The sequence below is a fragment of the Ostrea edulis genome, chromosome 6, assembly GCF_947568905.1.
Source record: "Ostrea edulis chromosome 6, xbOstEdul1.1, whole genome shotgun sequence".
Lineage (NCBI taxonomy): Eukaryota > Metazoa > Mollusca > Bivalvia > Ostreida > Ostreidae > Ostrea > Ostrea edulis.
The window spans coordinates 44,162,806-44,183,074 of record NC_079169.1 but is presented as its reverse complement, the minus strand read 5'-3'; the positions used below and the strand labels follow the sequence as shown (position 1 = coordinate 44,183,074).

The following is a 20,269-nucleotide window of genomic DNA, read 5'->3' as shown; positions in this document are numbered from 1 at the left end:
CTATGTGCGTCATGCTAAATCTGCATTTGAGTACATTTGTAACATCATAGCTCCTGGCCAAAGTGAACAACTCATTGATGAGATTATCTGCAGTTATAAAGCTCCAGCAATATCTCGTGAAGATTCTATGACAGACACAGTAATTGAGGCATACAAGAAGGCTACAGATCATAGAACTCGCACTCAGATTCTGTCCCTCATTGCCAATAGATATAGCAAAGTCACTTTGTTGAAGATGGTTGAGGGAATAACAATCCACCACATAGATGTAGCAAGAAAACATACAGCCACTCATTGGCCGGGACAGTATGTCACACCACCTAAAGTTATACGTGTCAGAATTTCAAAAGGAAGAATCCAACACTTTGTAGAGTTCATATCAGCTCCCATGTACCTCCATACTGTTGGTTTTGGCTCCAAGCACTTGAAACTTTCATCGGGATTAGAAGTCAAGATACCAAAGGTCATTCGTACAATGATTGCATCAAGACTCATCGCAGCATATACAGCATATTGCCAGGACAATGATATTGTGCCTTCATCAAGAGCAACTCTTTATAAGATAGTGAAAGTGTGTGCAGCATCACAGTTGAAGTCTTTACATGGTCTTGACAACCTTGCAAGTGAAGGAGAGTCTGGAATTTCCACCATTGTAAAAGCAGTGGAGAAACTATCTGAATTAGGACTAAATGATGGAAAAGTGGAGGAGTTCAAGAACCATTTACAAGCTGTGAAATTGCATCTGAAGAATGATTTCAAAACACATATAAGCAGGACAAGCACATGTATTGAACACTGTATGCAATATGCTTTATCATAGTCTAAATGTGATCATCAACATTCAGAGACTTGTGTATCTTGTCGACAAGTGAAAAATGTCACCATTGAAATTGCTCAGTGCCTTAAGGGTATTCAATGTGAAGCAAATTTAAGAGAAGAAATTCAACACGATGTAGAGTTATCATGTGAGAAAATTGTGAACTGGCGAGATCATTGTATACGTACTGTGAATCAAGATGCCTGCAAGAGAGATATTTTGAACAATCTTAAGGATGACCAGGCACTCATAATCATGGACTGGGCGATGAAATACTTGTCGCAGACATTCAGAGAGACTCAAAGTGAATGGTTTGGAAAACAGGGCATCAGTTGGCATGTATCTTGTGTACTTGCACACAGAAAATGATGAACCAGTGGACATCATATCACATGTACACCTTCAAAATGGCACACAGGGGTGGTTCACAGTTTTCAAAATCCTTATCCATATCCTGCAGACGCTTCATCAGAGTCATCCACATTTGAAAGAAGTTTTTTGCGTTCTGATAATGCAGGATGTTACCACTGCCTTCCTCTTTTGACATTCCTCTGGAAACTAAGGAACAAAACAGAGATCACAATAAAAGAGTACAATTTCAGTGAAGCACAGTCAGGTAAAGATTTATGTGACTCACGCACAGGAAGCTGTAGGATGCACATTTTGAACCATCTGAATGAAGTCTATGAGATGAAAGATGCTCTTGAAAGTCATGGGGGAGTCCGGAACACACTAACATCCATAATTGATGTTGACATGAAAACTCAGCCAACACTATCAGGCCAATTGAAATTCCCAATCAGCCAGTTCAACAATTTCATCTTTAAGGACAGTGGTATTCTGGCATTCAAGTCATACAGTTTTGGAGAGCATCTTATACCATCTGAAAAGCTTGAAGTTGTAACAAAGAATTTGGTGGACATCCCAGAAGCTGTGGTAAGTTTTGAGTTTAATTTGCCTTTTAGTTCACAAATTCAGATGATATTATTCAAACATTGAATGTAATACATCAATTTTCAAAACATAATTCACTTTGATTTTTTGTAGATTGTTGCAAGTCCCAAACCTTCCACTACAAAGGCAAGGCAGAAGAAATCTACAAGTCGTTTGTTCTCATGTTGTGATCCGGATTGTGTTAAAGAGTTTAGGAAAGAAAGTCAATTATTGAACCACCTAGCTATTGGAAATCATGTGTATGACAGTGAAGAACAGGACAACATACTGGATACCACAAAAAGAATATGGGTGCAGACTTGCACAAAATTTAGATCCACCCAACCCAGTTTCACAGTAGAAACTCATGACCTTGAAGATGAAGTCGTGTATGAAACACAGGCATATGCATTGAAACAAAGGAGGAAAAGTACTCGATTTTCCAGCAAAGTTAAGAATTTTTTGATTGAGATTTATGATGAAGGAGAAAAAACTGGACGAAAGGCCAATCCCTATACCGTTAGTAAACAGATGCGATTAGAAAAGGATCCAGAAGGGAGAAGACTTTTCGGCCCAAGTGAATGGCTGACACACCAGCAAATTAGAAGTGTGTTTGCCTCTTTTGTTGTGAAAGCACGGAAATCATCAAGTTCTTCTTCCCAAGCAAAACGTTTGAAGTTGGAAGAGGTCAATGACGAAGAGGATGAACTTTTGGAAAATATTATTGAAAGTCTTCATGCGACAGAACAATAAGAGGCAGTTCAAGCTATTGCCAATGAACTTGCAAAGTGAATGTGTTTCATCATTTAATATTGTTGAATATATTTGTACATATATGCAATTTTACACCAAAATCTACGTATAATATTCACTGTAGCGAATTATGATTACTTCCTAAATTCTTTACTAGTAATTGTTGGAAAAAATGTACATGTCCACTGTAGTGAATCATGTGTACTTCCTATATTCTTTATTAGTAATTGTTGGGAAAAGCAATCTTTGAAATACATCTTTCTTTTTCTCAGTGTTAAAAATATGAAACATAATGAGGTTTTTTATGGTAAGATTTACTTTCAAAATATTTTCTTAGACATCTGATGATTTTGTTCTGATATATGACATTGGGTTGAATTCTAATGCGAAATTAAAGTATCAAATGTGTTTTGCTACTTATTAGAAAATTTCATATCACAGTTTTTACAGAAGAATAAGGTATGCTGTGTATTATTTTGTATTATAAGTGTACAAACATACTTGCATGTAACTTGGTGTTTTCATTTATTGTTCTATTGTTACCTGAGAACACTGTGTGAGGAAAATGTTTACAGTAGCATGTGTATGATTAACTTCTATATTTTCTTATGTGTACCATATTTCTGTATGTACACAATGTTTAGCGTTAATATTTTGTCATTACATGTATTCACGACATGTAATGATTTTTTTTTTTTTTTTTATTTTTTTTTTTACAGTTTATGAATTAAATTGTAATGGATGTTACAGTGTATGTATAATATTACATTAATTATTCATGTGTGGAGCATGTTATTATTATTACTTGTAATTACAGGTTTACCTTTTAATTGAATATTTGAAAAAAAAATGCTAACAGGAGTTATCCCTCCTTACAGAACATTGTTAAAAAAAAATTTAAAAACTAATATAAAACGGTTATTTATAGTACTGTATATTTAAATGTTTGTAATTCTTTGCCTAATAATATTAGAATACATTTTGGATTAGTAACATTATAAAGAAATTGATTTTGTATGGACTAAAACCTGCCCATATGGTAAAATAATGGTCAAAATTGTGTAACTTCAATTTTTATCATAATTTTATTATTTTTTGTTTTCCGAAAAATTCCAATTTATCGAGTACACATCATGTGAAGATCTTTTAAGAAACACTAAAAAAAAAAAATTTCTAAACTGTGTATCAGATGTTATGGGTGAAAGAATTAAGATAGCAAATTTCTATTTTTAGAAAATTGTGAAGTTGTAAGAGTTATTTCCCTTTACCTCATTTAAAATTTTAAATTTTTTAATTATGGATATGACACACACTCTTATACAAGTATAGACTTGTAATCAATTTCTTCCTAGAATTCTTAACAATTGAAATAAATATACTTTAAAACTTGAAATTTTCACTTTTATTTGGAGTACTGTAAAATGATGTTGCCAATGGTAACCAAATAAGGCACTGTACACCTTGTCGATTACCAGATTTTGACAAAATTCTCAAAAAAGTCTTAAAATACATTGAAATGAATAATTATGACAAAAGAAAGTGGAACTGAAAACCTAACATGAATAGCTTTCTGCATGGTTTTCTAGTAGACACGCACTTAATCAGTCATATTTCAACACAAGCAAATCAACCTTTTTGATAATTTGATCAATCGACCTCCACATACGTGTCCATTTTTACATGCACTGTAGATGCAGTCTATTGACTTGTCCCCTCAAAAGTCTATAAACAGAATGACTGTGCATAGTTGAAATACTAAATGTGATAGTACTTGCAAAAATAGTAAAATACATTTGTACATATTAGTCTTCACAATAAACTAGTGGTTCAAAGCCTAAGGGTGGTTGAGCTGTTTAAATTCCATTAACAGGCCAGTGATAGTAATTAGAAAATTCTCGCTATACTCATTTGAGCCTAAGGAACAAAATGTTACTGTCAAGACAGGTACATGTCATGCATTCTCTTACTTTTAATGTAATGTGTGCACTTACATGTAATTGCTGACATTATTTTTTCAGCTGTTTGTGCCAATTGCGGAAGAAAGCTCTTAGACCAAAAGAATTCATTCCACTGGTCACAGATTTTGATACTTGTTTGTCAAAGATGTATCGATATATACATTTACATAAGTATTCATACCAATGTAAAGACTCAAGTTTTTGTTTGGTTAAAGCAGGTGTTCAGTTTAAATAGGTTCATAACATTGAAACTCATACGTAGGGACATTGACCGATGTCAAGTTTATACAGGTTTCCGTTATATCCAGGGTTCAGTTAAGAGAAGTTTCAGTGTATTAGGTTGACATGTTCTGTATGACTAGTATCACGACTCAGATGAACCAAACTGGGTATATAAGCAGTCAGCAGGGATTTTTAACCAACTCCATCAATATAATAAATAAGACAACTGTTATTATAACATTTCAATTAAGAAGTCAGTTTACTACTTGTTCTGATTCTTCATAACAATCTGGGGTCATAGTTATTTAGCCAATTTGTGGATATTTTACGTGTATCTATATGTATACATGTGTATGTACAAATAGTAAACGTAAAGGAAAACACAATAATGTCTATATATACATGTATGTAAAATTCTTTTTCACAGATTATTGAGGAAGCATTCCAAAGATGTAGAAATGCAGTTATAATGATTTTACATTAAATGAAAGTTCTTAGCTTGGTAGCCATATTGTCTTATTGATAGATGACATTGTACATGTATAATAATATATGATATCCCTGAAAAATAGGGCCAATGACCGAAAATATAGCACAGAAATAATCCTCATAAGCAGCATGATTAGTTTATCTGATGTATTTTTAAATATCAAGTCTAATTTTAAAGAAAAATTGTGATATGTCAAATTAAGTAATCATTATTATGATCATTATTATTGTTCCTTGGGAAGAATGGCACTAAGTCTCTATATTTTAGGCTGCTCTTTAGTGTTCCCCTACTTTAGTAAATACAGGTGCATCTGGAAATTGTGATTGGAAAACAATGTACATAAAATGAGTCCTGATTTTTTTTTTATTTCAATCTTAAACATTATTCTATTTTACAAACATTGTAGTAAGTTTTTGTAAGGCCATTTGGACTCCCAACTCCAACTATCACCCACTTCAAACAAAAAACAATATGAAATTTTTTTGTTCCACTTTGTTTGAAAATGGTGCAACTCAAGAATTGGTTGTTTAAAACTTTATTATTGTTCTACAGGGGTAAAACGTTTGAATTTTGTCGCATATGGGACAAAGTGGTATTGTTCTGCCTACATGTATTATGATGCAACAGAGCATTATTACATTGAATTTGTTGCTGATATTTATTCATAATAATAATAAGGATAATAATAAGATTGTTTCTAAATTTGAACTACATTCTTCTGTTTTGCAGATAGGATAGATGACCCATGTCTTTCTAGTCAAGATTTGAACCATCACAGAATAGTTTATCACAGGTTAGTGAACCATCACAGAATAGTTTATCACAGGTTAGTGAACCATCACAGAATAGTTTAACACAGGTTAGTGAACCATCACAGAATAGTTTAACACAGGTTGGTGAACCATCACAGAATAGTTAATCACAGGTTAGTGAACCATCACAGAATAGTTTATCACAGGTTAGTGAAACATCACAGAATAGTTTATCACAGGTTAGTGAACCATCACAGAATAGTTTATCACAGGTTAGTGAACCATCACAGAATAGTTAATCACAGGTTAGTGAAACATCACAGAATAGTTTATCACAGGTTAGTGAACCATCACAGAATAGTTTATCACAGGTTAGTGAACCATCACAGAATAGTTTAACACAGGTTAGTGAACCATCACAGAATAGTTTAACACAGGTTAGTGAACCATCACATAATAGTTTAACACAGGTTAGTGAAACATCACAGAATAGTTAATCACAGGTTAGTGAACCATCACAGAATAGTTTATCACAGGTTAGTGAAACATCACAGAATAGTTTATCACAGGTTAGTGAACCATCACAGAATAGTTTAACACAGGTTAGTGAACCATCACAGAATAGTTAATCACAGGTTAGTGAACCATCACAGAATAGTTTATCACAGGTTAGTGAACCATCACAGAATAGTTTATCACAGGTTAGTGAACCATCACAGAATAGTTTAACACAGGTTAGTGAACCATCACAGAATAGTTTAACACAGGTTAGTGAACCATCACAGAATAGTTTATCACAGGTTAGTGAACCATCACAGGTTAGTGAATTTAGGCCTATGCTTGGCGCTTACGGCCACTGAGCACTGGGGGTTCTTTAGTGTGTCACATCTGCTGTGACACGGGACATTCGTTTTTAAGGTCATCTTCGAGGGCCCGTGACATTCACACCTGTTGCCAAGCGTTTGGCGATGGAACTATCACTACCTGGTTTAACGACTTATGTCTGTCGCGGCTTGGATTCGAACCCCGGCCTTCCGCATGCGGGGCGAACGCTCTAACATCTCGGCCACCGTGGCAGTTGCCCCCTTTACAACCCAAAACTACTTTCTTTTTTTTAAAATTTCATATTGTAGCACCGTAAAGTTGTATGCCTTCTATGAAATAGAAAATCAACAGAACAAACCGTGTAGAATAAAATACCTTTGTTTGACTTTTTTCTGAATGTTAAACAAGGCGTACATATTTTTTTTTTTTATACACTTATTAAGTGCACAAAACATTAACGGTAAAAACTCGTCGGATACTAATTCTGTCAACGATATCGTTTGCAAAATAAATAAGTACTTGCAACTTTGCTGTTTCATTATAAAATATATTTTCACTTGAGGGATTGCTTGATCCGCCTATCAAAGCATATAATGCGTCATGCATTACAAAATGTACAGATATTACATGACGTCTCCCCAAATCGATGACATGTGGATCACATTCTGTGAATTCTTTACATTTTACTGTGTCGGATTTAATAGGCGACAATGCTGCATATGTTATGGTAAGTTATAATTTAGTTTAATACTTTTATAAAGTCAAGAAATCGCTTTTCATGTAGCATTTTCTGATACATTACGTATTTTGTGTGATGTCGGGTTTATATTAAAACAATTATTTTTTTTAAAATCCGCTACTTCCTGTTGGAGCGTCTCAAAAGTCGATCTTGCGATGCGCAGTAAACATTAGGCCTACATATCTAGCCTACACATCTCTTCTATATCAGGATTCGTTGAAAACACCATCTTGCGTTTTCAAATTTGATTAATAAAATACATGCTCCGGTTATGCATAGAACCAAGATGGCGGTTTACTCGTTCGACGCTCCCTCAGTCTGTTGCTAAGTGAATCCTTGCGGGGTACAAGTGATTTCTATTTCTCAGTGATAGTTTAATTGAAGACTTGTACAGTGTAGTTTTGTTTGTCAGTAGCTTGCCTCGATTTAAAAACTGACTATACGCAGAACAAGCTCATCCTTTTCTTGAAATTTCATACTTTCTTGACAAATTTCCCTTCCTCAAAGCTCAAGTGTTGATTGGTTGATTATATATTGTTTAACGGCCTACTCGAGAATATTACACTCACATGGAGACGTCACTACTGCCAGTGAAGGGCTGCAAAATTTAGGCCTATGCTCGGCGCTTATGGCCATTGAACAGGGAAGTATCTTTATCGTGACCTCGGTTTTTGCGGTCGCTTCTTACGACAAGCAAGGGGGGTACTGGGGGTCTATTCTAACCCGGATTCCAACGGGATGTTTTTTTAATGCTTTATCTTCAGACTTTTACAATAATTAACATGAATTATACATATACGAACATGATATCACACAACTGATTCGATATGCAAGAGCTTGTTCTGGGTATAGTCAGTTTTTAAATCGAGGTAAGCTACTGACAAGCAAGTTGATGGTACAGGGATTTCAACAGTCTCGATTGAAGTCAGCATTTCGCAAATTCTATGGTCGTTATAACGATCTAGTTCGTCAATACAACCTCGCATTGGGTCAAATGCTGTCTGACGTGTTTCATACCGATTGTTAAGCCGTTCTTGTCACACTGATTTGACTGCGGATAACTCCTTTACCTGATCAGGATATGGGGCTCACGGCGGGTGTGACCGGTCAACAGGGGATGCTTACTCCTCCTAGGCACCTGATCCCACCTCTGGTGTGTCCAGGGGTCCGTGTTTGCCCAACTATCTATTTTGTATTGCTTGTAGGAGTTATGAGATTGATCACTGTTCGTTATCTTCACCTTACACACACAATCTTCCATAGTGATACAAAAACACTTCTTCTGAACTGTAGTAAGAGGCGACTGATTCACGATTGTTTACATAACACAGATTTAAGGCTAAAATATTGCTTTTATTCTTGCGTTCAGAAGTTCAAAATTTTGGCTGTCATCATTTAATCAGTTATATTTTTAATGTTTGACATCAAATATGAAAAATATTTTTTTCAAAAATCGTGAGACAGTATATGATCAACACCTTTGAAAATTTATTGTTTTTTCTACACATATATTGCTAGGCAATTGATCGATCTATCACAATTTTGCAGTAGAAGCCCTACAAGCAGGATTGAATATTCTTCAATGCTGGAGTTGATGGCAGAAATGAAATGATCAGGTCCTGCAACAGACTTTTCTATTAGAATAAATAAAATAATGAATTCCAACTGAACAGAAGTGATTGGAATGTGTATCAGTCTTTCTTGTTTCCTTTCTCATGAGCCAAGAAATTTTAGTAATCTCATTTAAATCTATGAAATGGTAAAGTAAATTGACTGCATTGGCTCTATATAAAAGGCCATACAATGCTTGACTGTACATAGAAATACACTCAATGCCTGCAATTCTGTAAGGATCCGGGTTAGAATAGGTCCTTAGTACCCCTTGCTTGTCGTAAGAGGTGACTAAATGGGGCGGTCCCTCGGATGAGACGGCAAAAGCGCCGATCATAGGCCTAAATTTTGCAGCCCTTCACCGGCAATGGTACGTCTCCATATGAGTGAAATATTCTTGAGAGGGACGTTAAACAATTTTCAATCGATCAATGAATGTCTGAATTGACTTTGGAAAACAATCGTCTCAGGCCTGCATTGGTGTAACACATAAGATCATTCAATCCCTGCGTTGGCTTTACAAAATTGACTCCGGAAAAGTCTCATTTACTGCCTGCATCATTTCTTCATAACAACTTTAATCGAGATATGCAATGGCTCTGGATAATTACATATAGTTCCTGAGATACTCACTCGCATTCCTCAATACATATCTGGATCATGCAGTGTTCTGCCCCGCATGTGGAAGGCCGGGGTTCGAATCCCGGCCGCGACAGACCTAAGTCGTTAAAACAGGTAGTGACAGTTACATCGCCAAATGCTAGGCATCAGGTGTGAATGTCACGGGTCCTCGGAGATGACCTTAAAAACGGATGACCCGTGTCACAGTAGGTGTGGCACGCTAAAGAACCCTCACTGCTCAATGACCGTAAGCGCCGAGCATAGGCCCTTCACCGGTCTTGGTGACGTCTCCATATGAGTGAAAAATCCTCGAGTGAGACGTTAAGCAAGATACAATCAATGTAATACAGTAGTTCAATGCCTCCATTTAGTCTTGAGATAGTGGTCCAATGCCTGCATTAACTGTTGGGAGAGTCGTCCAATGCCTGCATTGGCTCTTGAGAAAGTGGTCCAATACCTGCATTGGTTCTCTCTCTCGAGAGAGAGAGAGAGAGAGAGACCCAATGCCTTCATTGGCTCTTGACAGATTGGTCCTATGCCTGCATTGGCTCTTGAGAAACTGGTTCAATGCCTGCATTAGCCTATGACTGAAAGAGTAGTCCTTTGCCTACATTGGCCTTTGAAAAAGTTGAGTGGTCCAATACCTGCATTGACCATTGAGAATCGCCCGATATTTGCATTGGCTCCCTAGAGATTTGAACAATGCTAGAGCCACACAATGATGGTATTTGCTCTACGGATAGTCAGGGAATTCCTGCATTGGCTTTGAAATGAAAGTATTATTCTTCATTGCAATAATTTGCGAGAAATACAGGTCCATGCAAAGTTTCGTTTCGTAATACTGGTTGCTGCATTGTAAACTCATTCAATTTCCTCATGTTTATTCATATTACGTGTTAATAATGATCGGATCCAAATACGCAATGACATAGATACCCATTTCTAGTGCATTTATAATTTCCGTGAAAACAAATTGCGAAATGGAGAAAAGTTGCAACAAATATAATCAATAGTATGTTGATGTTTCCATACCAACTTTCGCTGGTCCTTTTTGTGAATGGATAGTTTAAATCCTTTGAATCATGTTACCAATGTGATTATAAACAACTTTTAAAACAAGATTTGATTATAATATATCTACCGATTATAAAGTCAAAATCCATACCAATTTGCAGATCCCACTATCCTTTTACTATTTCCGAAGATTCCATATCTTTATCAGACCTAGTTCTACAGTAATACCAAGTTTATTATCTGAGGTCAAGGGAGTCACTTGACCTTGATTTGTAAATCTCATCATACATTCATCATTTCTGAAGTAATGCCATTATGTTCTAAGGTCAGAGGTCACTTGATTTTGATACTAGTCTGTAGATCTTATCATTTCTGAACGCCCCATGTCTCTATCATTTCAGTTCTAAAATTATGAATTTGTATGTTCAAGGCCAGAGGTCACTGGAGTCAACTGACCTTGATACTAATTTGTAGATCTCATCATCCTTTCAGTAGAAGCCATATCGCTATCAGACCTGGTTCTTCAGTAACCAATTTTATGTTCAAAGGTCAAGGCCACTGAAGTCACTTGACCTTTATACTAGTTGTAGATTTTATCATTTCTGAAGGTCCCATGTTTCTATCAATTCCAGTTCTAAAATTATAAGAGTTTGTATGTTTCAGGTCAGAGGTCAAGGATCACTACCCCCCCCCCCCCCCAAGAACTATGAAATCTAGAAGAAAAAAATCCAGTTCTGAATATCTAAGCTAAATTCTAATATTCAGCAACAGTATATAACAAGATGTGTTCTTAAAACTTCACTGCCTTATAAAGTGCATACACTAATGAAAGATTTTACATAATATAATATGTGTATTGTCTTTAAAAGATATGACTAATCTGGACCCATCCTAGAGTCAAAACCCTGAGTTGTGAAATTCACCATTTTTTGTACACCCTTTTCTGCTATTCCTAAGTATGCATTTAGATTTTATACAGTATCAACAAACTTGAATAAGTCCTTCAAATAATTAATTTCATTTTGATACCACCCTGAAACCAAACCCTTACCCCTAGGATCTTGCAATTTACAATTTTGGTAAAGGACTACCTACTCCTTCTAATATCCACTTAGTTTCAATTTAGTATTAATAGCACTAAAGGAGATGTTCATAAATGTTTTACACATAAACACTATCTACTAAATTTGTCCCCGCCCTGGGGTCAATAACCCTACCCAGGGGATCATAAAATCAACAATTTTGGTAGAGGCCGTCCTGCTATACATCACTATGCATTTAGTTTTTCTTACACATGTGCGGTTCTAGAGAAGATTTTTGAAAGTTGGTCAATTTTTGGCAGTCTTTGCCCCACCCCTAGGGCCCCAGGAGTCCTGAAATTTACAATTATGCCCCCCCTTGTCCCAATGAAGCTTCATATCAAATTTGAAAAAAAATTGGAATAGTAGTTACCAAGAAGTTAAAAATGTTCAATTGTTAACACACGATGGACGACAACCACTTGCAATGCTAAAAAAAAAAAAAAAAAGTCCGAAAAACTTATAATTCACACTATTTTACAAACTCAGCGAAAAATAGCAAAATTAAAACTTGATCTGTAACTTGTTATGGCAAAGCAATGAACCAAAAATCAAATGAACATATGCAAGCCCAACAAAATTCCCAGTCTGAAATCTGATAATTCATGCAATTTTTCTAAGTTCAAGGACTATAACTTAGTGAAAATTAACGGACCGCGACAAAATTCGAATTTGATCTGTTACTTGTTATGGCAAAGCAATGTACTAAATATCAAATGAATATCTGTAAGCACAAAAAAAAAATGTCCGGAAAACTGATAATTCATGACTTGTTATTTTTAAGGGTCATAACTTAGTGAACAAGATGTGTTTGTGAAACACAAATGCCCCCGATATTGGTCAATTCCAAAGATGGCCAAGGTCACAAGGACAAATATCTTGGTACCATTAGAAAGATCTTGTCAAAAGAAATGCTCATGTGCAATATATAAGCTTTGATATTTACCATTTCGAAGTTATGACCAATGTCAAATTTTTTTTAAAAAGTTGTTCAAATGTCAAGGTCAAAAGGTTTAGTATCCATGGAAAGGTCTTGTCGCAAGGAATACTCATGTGAAATACCAAAGCTCTAGCACTTACTGTTCAAAAGTCATTACCAAGGTTAAAGTTTCAGACAGGATGACAGAAAGGACAAAAACAATATGCCCCCTGATCTTTGATCTCGGGGGCATAAAAATTACCGAATCAAATTCAAACTTGATCTGTAACTTGCTATGGCAAAGTAATGTACCAAATATCAAATAAATATCTGCAAGCACAACCAAAAAGGGTCCGGAAAACTGCTAATTCATGCAATTTTTCTAAGTCCAAGGGTCATAACTAAGTGAAGAATCAACGGACGGGGACCAAATTCAAACTTGATCTGTAGCCTGTTATGGCAAAGCAACGTATTAAATATGAAATAATTATCTGCAAGAACAGAGAAAAAGTGCAGAAAACTGGACTGACAGACGGAGCGCAAACCTAAAGTCCCCTTCGACTTCGTCGGTAGGGGACTAACAAGCATTTTGAGAGTATTGCATGGCAACAATATTCGAAGTTCATTACGTAGGATATGGTAAAGTGGAAAATTGAGGAACGGGGAAAGGAATGGTTGGAAATCAACTACTAATCAGGTACAAAGACTAGACCAGGGAAAAAGACAAATTCATAATTAGGTTTAGGTCTTTCACCAAGTCAATGAACTGTGAAATGTAGGTGATCGTGAACAGTTTAGCTACATTGTTGAATTGCAATGCTAGAAGTTGTAATGAGTGTAGTACTCTTATCTACAAAAATAAGAAACTTGGATATAAACTTAAGCTGGTGTGGAGGTAACTCCACTAGTCCTTATCAACTTTGTAGAAGCAAACTAAATATTTACTAATTACCAAATGAATATCTGCAAGTACAACATCAGAAAAAAAAGTCCGAAAAACTGATAATTCACACTATTTTTCAAAGTCCAGCGGCCGTAACTCAGGGGGAAAAATCACATAATTCAAATTGATATGTAACTTGTTATGGCAAAGCTATAAACCAAATATCAAATCAATATCTGCAAGTCTAACAAAAACCCCAGGCAGAAATCTGATAATTCACGCTCTTTTTCCGGGCTAAGTTCAAATGAAAAATCTAAGGACCAAACGATAAATATTAAATTCAAACTTGATCTGTATCTTGTTATGGCAAAGCAATGTACCAAATATCAAATCAATATCTGCAAGCAAAACAAAGTGCGGAAAACTTATAATTCATGCGATTTTTCAAAGTCCAATGCCATAACTTACTGAAAAACCAAACTCGGTCTGTAACTTGTTATGGTAAAGCAATGTAACCTACCCCCGGGGGCCATGCTTTTTACAAACTTGAAGCATAATTATAAACTGAGCCAAAAAAGTTTACATTTACATGAAAGCTCTCATACACAGCTGACTGTCCATATTTTTATGCTCCCCGATAAATTTCGGGGAAGCACACACTGCATGTATAGTCGCTCTCAGGTCTGTCCGTCCTTCCGAGCTCGTATCTCTTAAAGCAAAAACCGATATAATTGTTCAAAAATATTCCTTAAGACAAAGCCTTGTGGACCAAGGTCACTCAGACCTTATATATCAGAAGTGGTGTGTTTTTTTTTACATAAAAGTTTACATCTTCTAAACCTTTCATCAGAAATTGATCACAAATATTCCGTGGGACTGGGGACTTTTGGGCCAAGGTTATATTGAGAAGGTCAAGGTCAATGAGAACATACCTTGTTTGAGTAAAACGTTCCTTATTTCAACAATTTTTAACAAATATTGATTATCCATCCCTAAAATAAGTAATAGGCAAATAATTTTTAGACAAAGGTCACTCGAGGTAATTTTGTAAAGAACAAGGTCACTCAATATTGATAGATGGAAGCACCGACAAGACCACGACACTGTTGATTATATAAACCTAAAATTTTCAACGCAACCCGCGTCTTTATCAAAAGACGTATAGGCCTATTACATAAACAAAATATCACACACCACGAAAAACGACAAAGCTTAATAATCTACTTTGTTTAAAAGAATGATACATTGCTGTACTGAATTGAGATGAAATATTTCGTTGGCCGAGTGGTTAGATCATCGCGCTGAAAATAGGCCGTGTAAGTCAATCTCGCGTGACTCGAGATTTCGCCTAAACGGGCACTTCCGGGAACAAGTATACATGGCGATCTCCTTGCGATATTGGGCTTCATATACTGAGGGTCGTGCAAAGCTACAACGGCGGTCAGAGAACTCTGTGAATAGTAACCATGTTCTCAGATTTCTCTATGATGAGGAAAATCGGGTGATTACGGGAACAGTTCAGGCCAGCATGAGGAACTTAGCATACAAAGTAATGGTAAGTAAACAGGAAAACACAGTACGATGTTCTAGCTGTACATGGTTTTTTTCCCATGCGTGCATCATGCATCAACTCTGACAACTGGTGACTAAGGATAATGCCGAAATATATTAAATACGTTGTATGACGATGTATGTTTAATATTACATTTATTAAGATCAAATATTTGCAATCTAAGTAAAATAAGATCTTCTCCAAGCGTTAGTAGGGAGATCTACTTTTAATTATATTGGGGGTGGGGAACTCGCCGAAATCCGAAGGGTTAGTAAAAATATCCGACCTCAACTACTGTCTTTGAGATTAGAAAGTAGGGGGGGGGGTGTTTATAAAGCACAATAGATAGGCTAATTCCTAAATCTTACAACTTTAACATTTCCTTCTTTTTATATATTACGTTAGATTGAATTGGATGATGATATCGTTAAATCTTCTCCCTGTGAATGCGTCTTGAGGGATTACTCATGTCATCATGTTGCTGCAGTTCTTCTCTTTGGGTAAGATGAAGGACACTTCCTAATCAAACTTTGTTTTCTCTGAATGATTTTGAATGCATTAAATTGTGTCCATTTGTGTATTTACAGATACAAGAATGTTAGTAAGACTGATGTGAGATGTAGTTGGTTGAAACGCCCAAAGTCTCAACCTAAGAATATTGAGACAATTGAGGAAATGTATCCATCTTCTGATCCAACTTATAGGTAATTAGTAATGTACTGGGATGTTACAGTTTAAAATGACACATCTGATTAGTTGTGTTACTATGGTATTGTATAATATTTACTGCAAAATGAATATAGGCATTTTACTTGCTCTGCTGAACTGACACCCCCAACCCTCAATTATTTCTATCTTTCAAATTGAGGGGGGAAATCTTTTGACTTTAAAACTGTACAATACATCAAGTTCACTGTTACTTTTATATGTTGTGATGGCAAATGTTTGATGCTTGACAGTGCTCTTTCACGACCATTTGATGATAGTGATCATGAGGTGTTGTATCAAATGCTTGGAAATCTTGGGCGTTTACTGGTATATAATTTCTTGAGGAAAAGAGGGATTGAGAGATTGAAGTAGAATAAAAGTATTTGAACTGAACAGGAATTAAACCCAATCACTCTTTGCTCTCTGCAGTTAATGAATTAGTTTCCTGTTGAAAATGTTCTGGAATTATTTTAAGTATTTATTATATATATTTTTTCAGTTTTAAAACTTGTTTTTTTAAACATGTTTGTTTGTTGGTTTTCTATTTTATGAAGGACATATACACATACAACTGAGCATTAAAAATCATGTCTCAATACAAGGATTTTATTACTAAATTAACCTATTAAACCTAAAATACACATGATTAAATGAATATAATTATTATTCGTATAATTATTAAGTGCCTATATGAAATTGTAAACTTTGTGTTTACTTGATAATGGTGACTTTTAATTTTCCTTGTTTTCACATTTTTATAAAATTGTTTTCAAGCACTCCACTGGATTCTTTCTCCTGAGGCTCCCATACAGCAACCACCTGTCCCACTGTTGGAAGACCTTTTATTGTCAGAAGACTTTCTTCATGTTAATGATCAGGATAACTGGCTCCGTCAGCAACTTAAGGTTACTAGCCTCATCATTGAAACCACAGTTGAGAAAACTAAGGGGCAGAGGACTAATGCATTGTGGGCAGCAGTTAGGAAGTTGAGAATTACAGCTTCTAATTTTGGACAAGTTTTAAGAGCTGTTAGACTGAAAAGGTATTAGTATCACATTGTTGTCATGAATGTATTAGATGTGTTTTACATCCACAATATTCAATTAAATCAACTATTTGTTTTTAACATCTCGGTGTAAAAGCAGTCATATTGATGTTTTTTCTTAGGATTAGTAAGTCTTTGATGAAAAGATTGCTGTCTGCCTACAACTTGGAGAAGTGTGCTGCAATAGCATGGGGGATAACCAACGATTAGATGGCCATTGAAAAATACACTGTCTTAGGGGCATCTGTACATGAAACAGGTATATTTAAACCCCAGGATAATTAATATTACAGCTTTCCTAAAGTATTCATGTTTTATATCAGTTTCATTTGTTTTTGTGCAGGATTGTGACTACATGAATCTGGAGTTATAGGGGCTTCTCCAGATGGCATTGTCAATCATCAGCCATGTTGCCCACCAGATATTCTGCATTTCCAGTCAGAGGCAGCTAAGTACTTGAAACCTGACCTGATTGAAGTTAAGTGCCCATACTCAGCTAGAGATATGAAGATAGCAGATGCAGTTGAAGTTGTCAAAGAATTTTTCCTTGGTATGATTAACTGTTGCACTAATGATAAGAAATGAAAGAGCTAAAAATCACCAAGTATTAAAAATATGATTTTTCTTTTCTTTACCATCAGCATGCAAACAATTAAAATGTTTTAACTTTACCTTTTCTAATTTTAGACAAAGTAGCTGATCAATTGCATTTAAAAGAAAACACTGATTATTATCACCAAGTCCAAGGACAACTTCATATTGCAAACAAAATGTGCTGTGATTTGGTAGTATGGACACAGGAAGATCTCGCAATTATACGTATTGCAAGGGATGATAACTGGGCGATAAATATTGAAAAACTCATCGATTTCTATTTTCATAAGTTTATGCCAGAAGTGAACAAGACATAGACATTATTTTGTTTCTGTAGAGTGCAATTGAAATTTTTTAATGCTGTGCCTTCTGTCATTGATCTTAGAAATTTATTTTATCCCAGTTCTTGCAATGTAAAAATGTTTAACTTTTCTATAATGAGATCCTCATATATGTTTCATATCCATTCAAATTTTTTTCATTTGAAAGCAAGATTAAAGTCATTACTTCATCACCACTCATTATTTTCAGAAAGGAAATTTTCATCCAGCAATAGTTTCTTTAAAAAAAAAACATTTTGAAGTTTCAATTGCATACCATACAGCTTAGACTACATTCATATGAATAAATGTATTGTCAATAGTCTTCATACGATTGTACAGTTTTCTATCAAGCATTAACAAACACAAAAGGTCCATAGGCCACATTCTCACAACTACATTTGTACTGTGAATATAAAAGATTTTTTACAATCTTTATTCCCATGAAAACATAGGAATCTGTATCATCTGAAAGCTCTACCTTAAACAGTTTGTGAAACATTGTTTTGGTTAGATTTTCTCCAAAGAAGGTCAAAGGTCACTAGGTCCCCTTCACTTGGAAGATGATTTGTGTCAAGTTTGTTTGAAATTGGCCCAGTGGTTCTTGAGAAGATCTTTATAAGATTTTACAAATTTTTTACTAATTATGAACTATCTCCACTTAATTTGCACAAACTTGAATCCTCTATACCCCAGAAATGTAAAACGTTAACAAACAGAGAGATGCTAGACTAAACGTGATCAGAATAGTGCTTGTGAGCTGAAAAGTATAAACCCAGTTTACAAAACATACAAATGTTAAAAAGATATATTAAAACCACAAAATCAAAACACTTTTGACTATGTTTACAATATTTATGTTGACATTACATATTTTTTGTAAATAAACACATGAAAAAACAAACATTTTGAATGAATATACAAGCTCATGTGTATAGGTAGTGGACTTCATAAGAATTTTATTTATATTCAACAATTTTGAAGGCAAGAGATGTATAATATTGGAAGGACCTCTGGCATTCGGAAGTTCGTTCTTTGTCACAGCTGACTATTATTATGATGAAACAACAATATTAAGTGATTATGTCATTTATTGAAACAAATGACAAACAGAAAAAATACGTCATAGTTGAAATATTTTACAAAATTAATTGGCTGGGACCACTTAATATAAAAAATGGGACTAAATTTGCAACTGTGCAAATAAAAATATACATTACACAGATTGATCCAAGCCAATATACAACTAAAACACTAATGATGTCAAAAAGGTGGTGCACAAAAAAAAGCTTGCCACCAAGCAATGAGACATGCAACAAGGTGCATGTAAGTTGCTGCGCCACCCAATGAATGCCAGATGAAAAATAAAAGTATCCCGATCAAATGATAAATATGGCTAATTGAATATAAGATACAGATGTTGTAATTATTTATAGTAAGATAAACTAGAAAATAATATATACTAGGATCCATAATAAGATATAGCTTACACAAGATAAATTGAGCCCAGGGAGGCTGACCTGCTCAAATAAGAATTAAGTCTAATATCTTTGAAATTAACAGGTCTATACAAATATTGAGCAGCAGACAACTTCTGACCTGCTCAGGGTAATCTTGTTATTTAAAGAATATAAAACATATTTCAACAGCAGGCAACTTCTGACCTGTTCAAAAAGGATTTGACTCATAAAGAAGGAGTGAAAGTTGTATGTACTAAATTACAAGACTTTGTATTGCTTGTAGGAGTTATGAGATTGATCACTATTTGTTATCTTCACCTTTCATCAGCCTACGTAAAAATAAAATCGTAAACGATGCTGCTATGAATGGAATAATTTTCAAAAGTTTGCAGACCAAATTACTTTATCTTTTTCAAAATGATAACCTCACATAGCAAACTTTACGTCATGAAAATTAAAAGCCCTTCACCCAAGGATGCTTTGTGCCTAGTTTGGTTGATATTGACCCAATGGTTCTACAGAAGAAGACAATATTGTTTAAGCAATCTCTTTAAGTAATGGTGCTTGAAGATTAACAAAGCATGCACAAAGTTGCATAATTTTTGTAGACAAAGGTCTGTAGTTTGCTGGAATGTGGCTTAAAATCTGATAATTTTTGAACCGCTCATTAACCCTTTCAACATGAATTCTGTTTCGTGCAATTTTGTAACATAAATCAGCTTCTTTGCTTGTAAAATGAGTCTTGTTAACAAGAAATGGAGGGATGTTGAGCTGAACCCCAGAAGGCATCTTGTCATGTATGTTAAATCCCTTGTCAGCCAGAATTAAATCTCCTGGAATAAGATTATCTAAAAACCGAGAATGTTCAACAATGTTGGCATCTGACACTGACCCAGGATATAGGGGTGACACAAAAACACAAGAACCATTTGGAGCAACAGCAGTTAAAGTTTTCATAGTATGCCGACTCTTGT

The 20,269-nt window shown here is 35.1% G+C and overlaps 1 protein-coding gene and 1 pseudogene across 1 annotated transcript; both read left to right on the top strand.

Moving 5' to 3' along the window:
- The first annotated feature begins 1,529 nt into the window (after positions 1–1,529).
- On the top strand, positions 1,530–3,345 carry LOC125648432 (uncharacterized). The gene is made up of 2 exons (XM_048875546.2): positions 1,530–1,753; positions 1,865–3,345. The coding sequence occupies exons 1-2, from the start codon at positions 1,574–1,576 to the stop codon at positions 2,501–2,503; spliced, it is 819 nt and encodes a 272-aa protein (XP_048731503.2). The 5' UTR covers positions 1,530–1,573; the 3' UTR covers positions 2,504–3,345.
- An 11,583-nt stretch (positions 3,346–14,928) lies between these two features.
- Positions 14,929–18,523, top strand: LOC125647194 (uncharacterized; annotated as a pseudogene).
- Positions 18,524–20,269: the final 1,746 nt, after the last annotated feature.

Bases quoted from the DNA above. Each gene is read 5' to 3' on its own strand.
- LOC125648432 (XM_048875546.2), top strand. From the start codon at position 1,574: ATGAAAACTCAGCCAACACTATCAGGCCAATTGAAATTCCCAATCAGC. The intron at 1,754-1,864 runs GTAAGTTTTGAG...GATTTTTTGTAG, and splicing joins TGGACATCCCAGAAGCTGTG to ATTGTTGCAAGTCCCAAACC.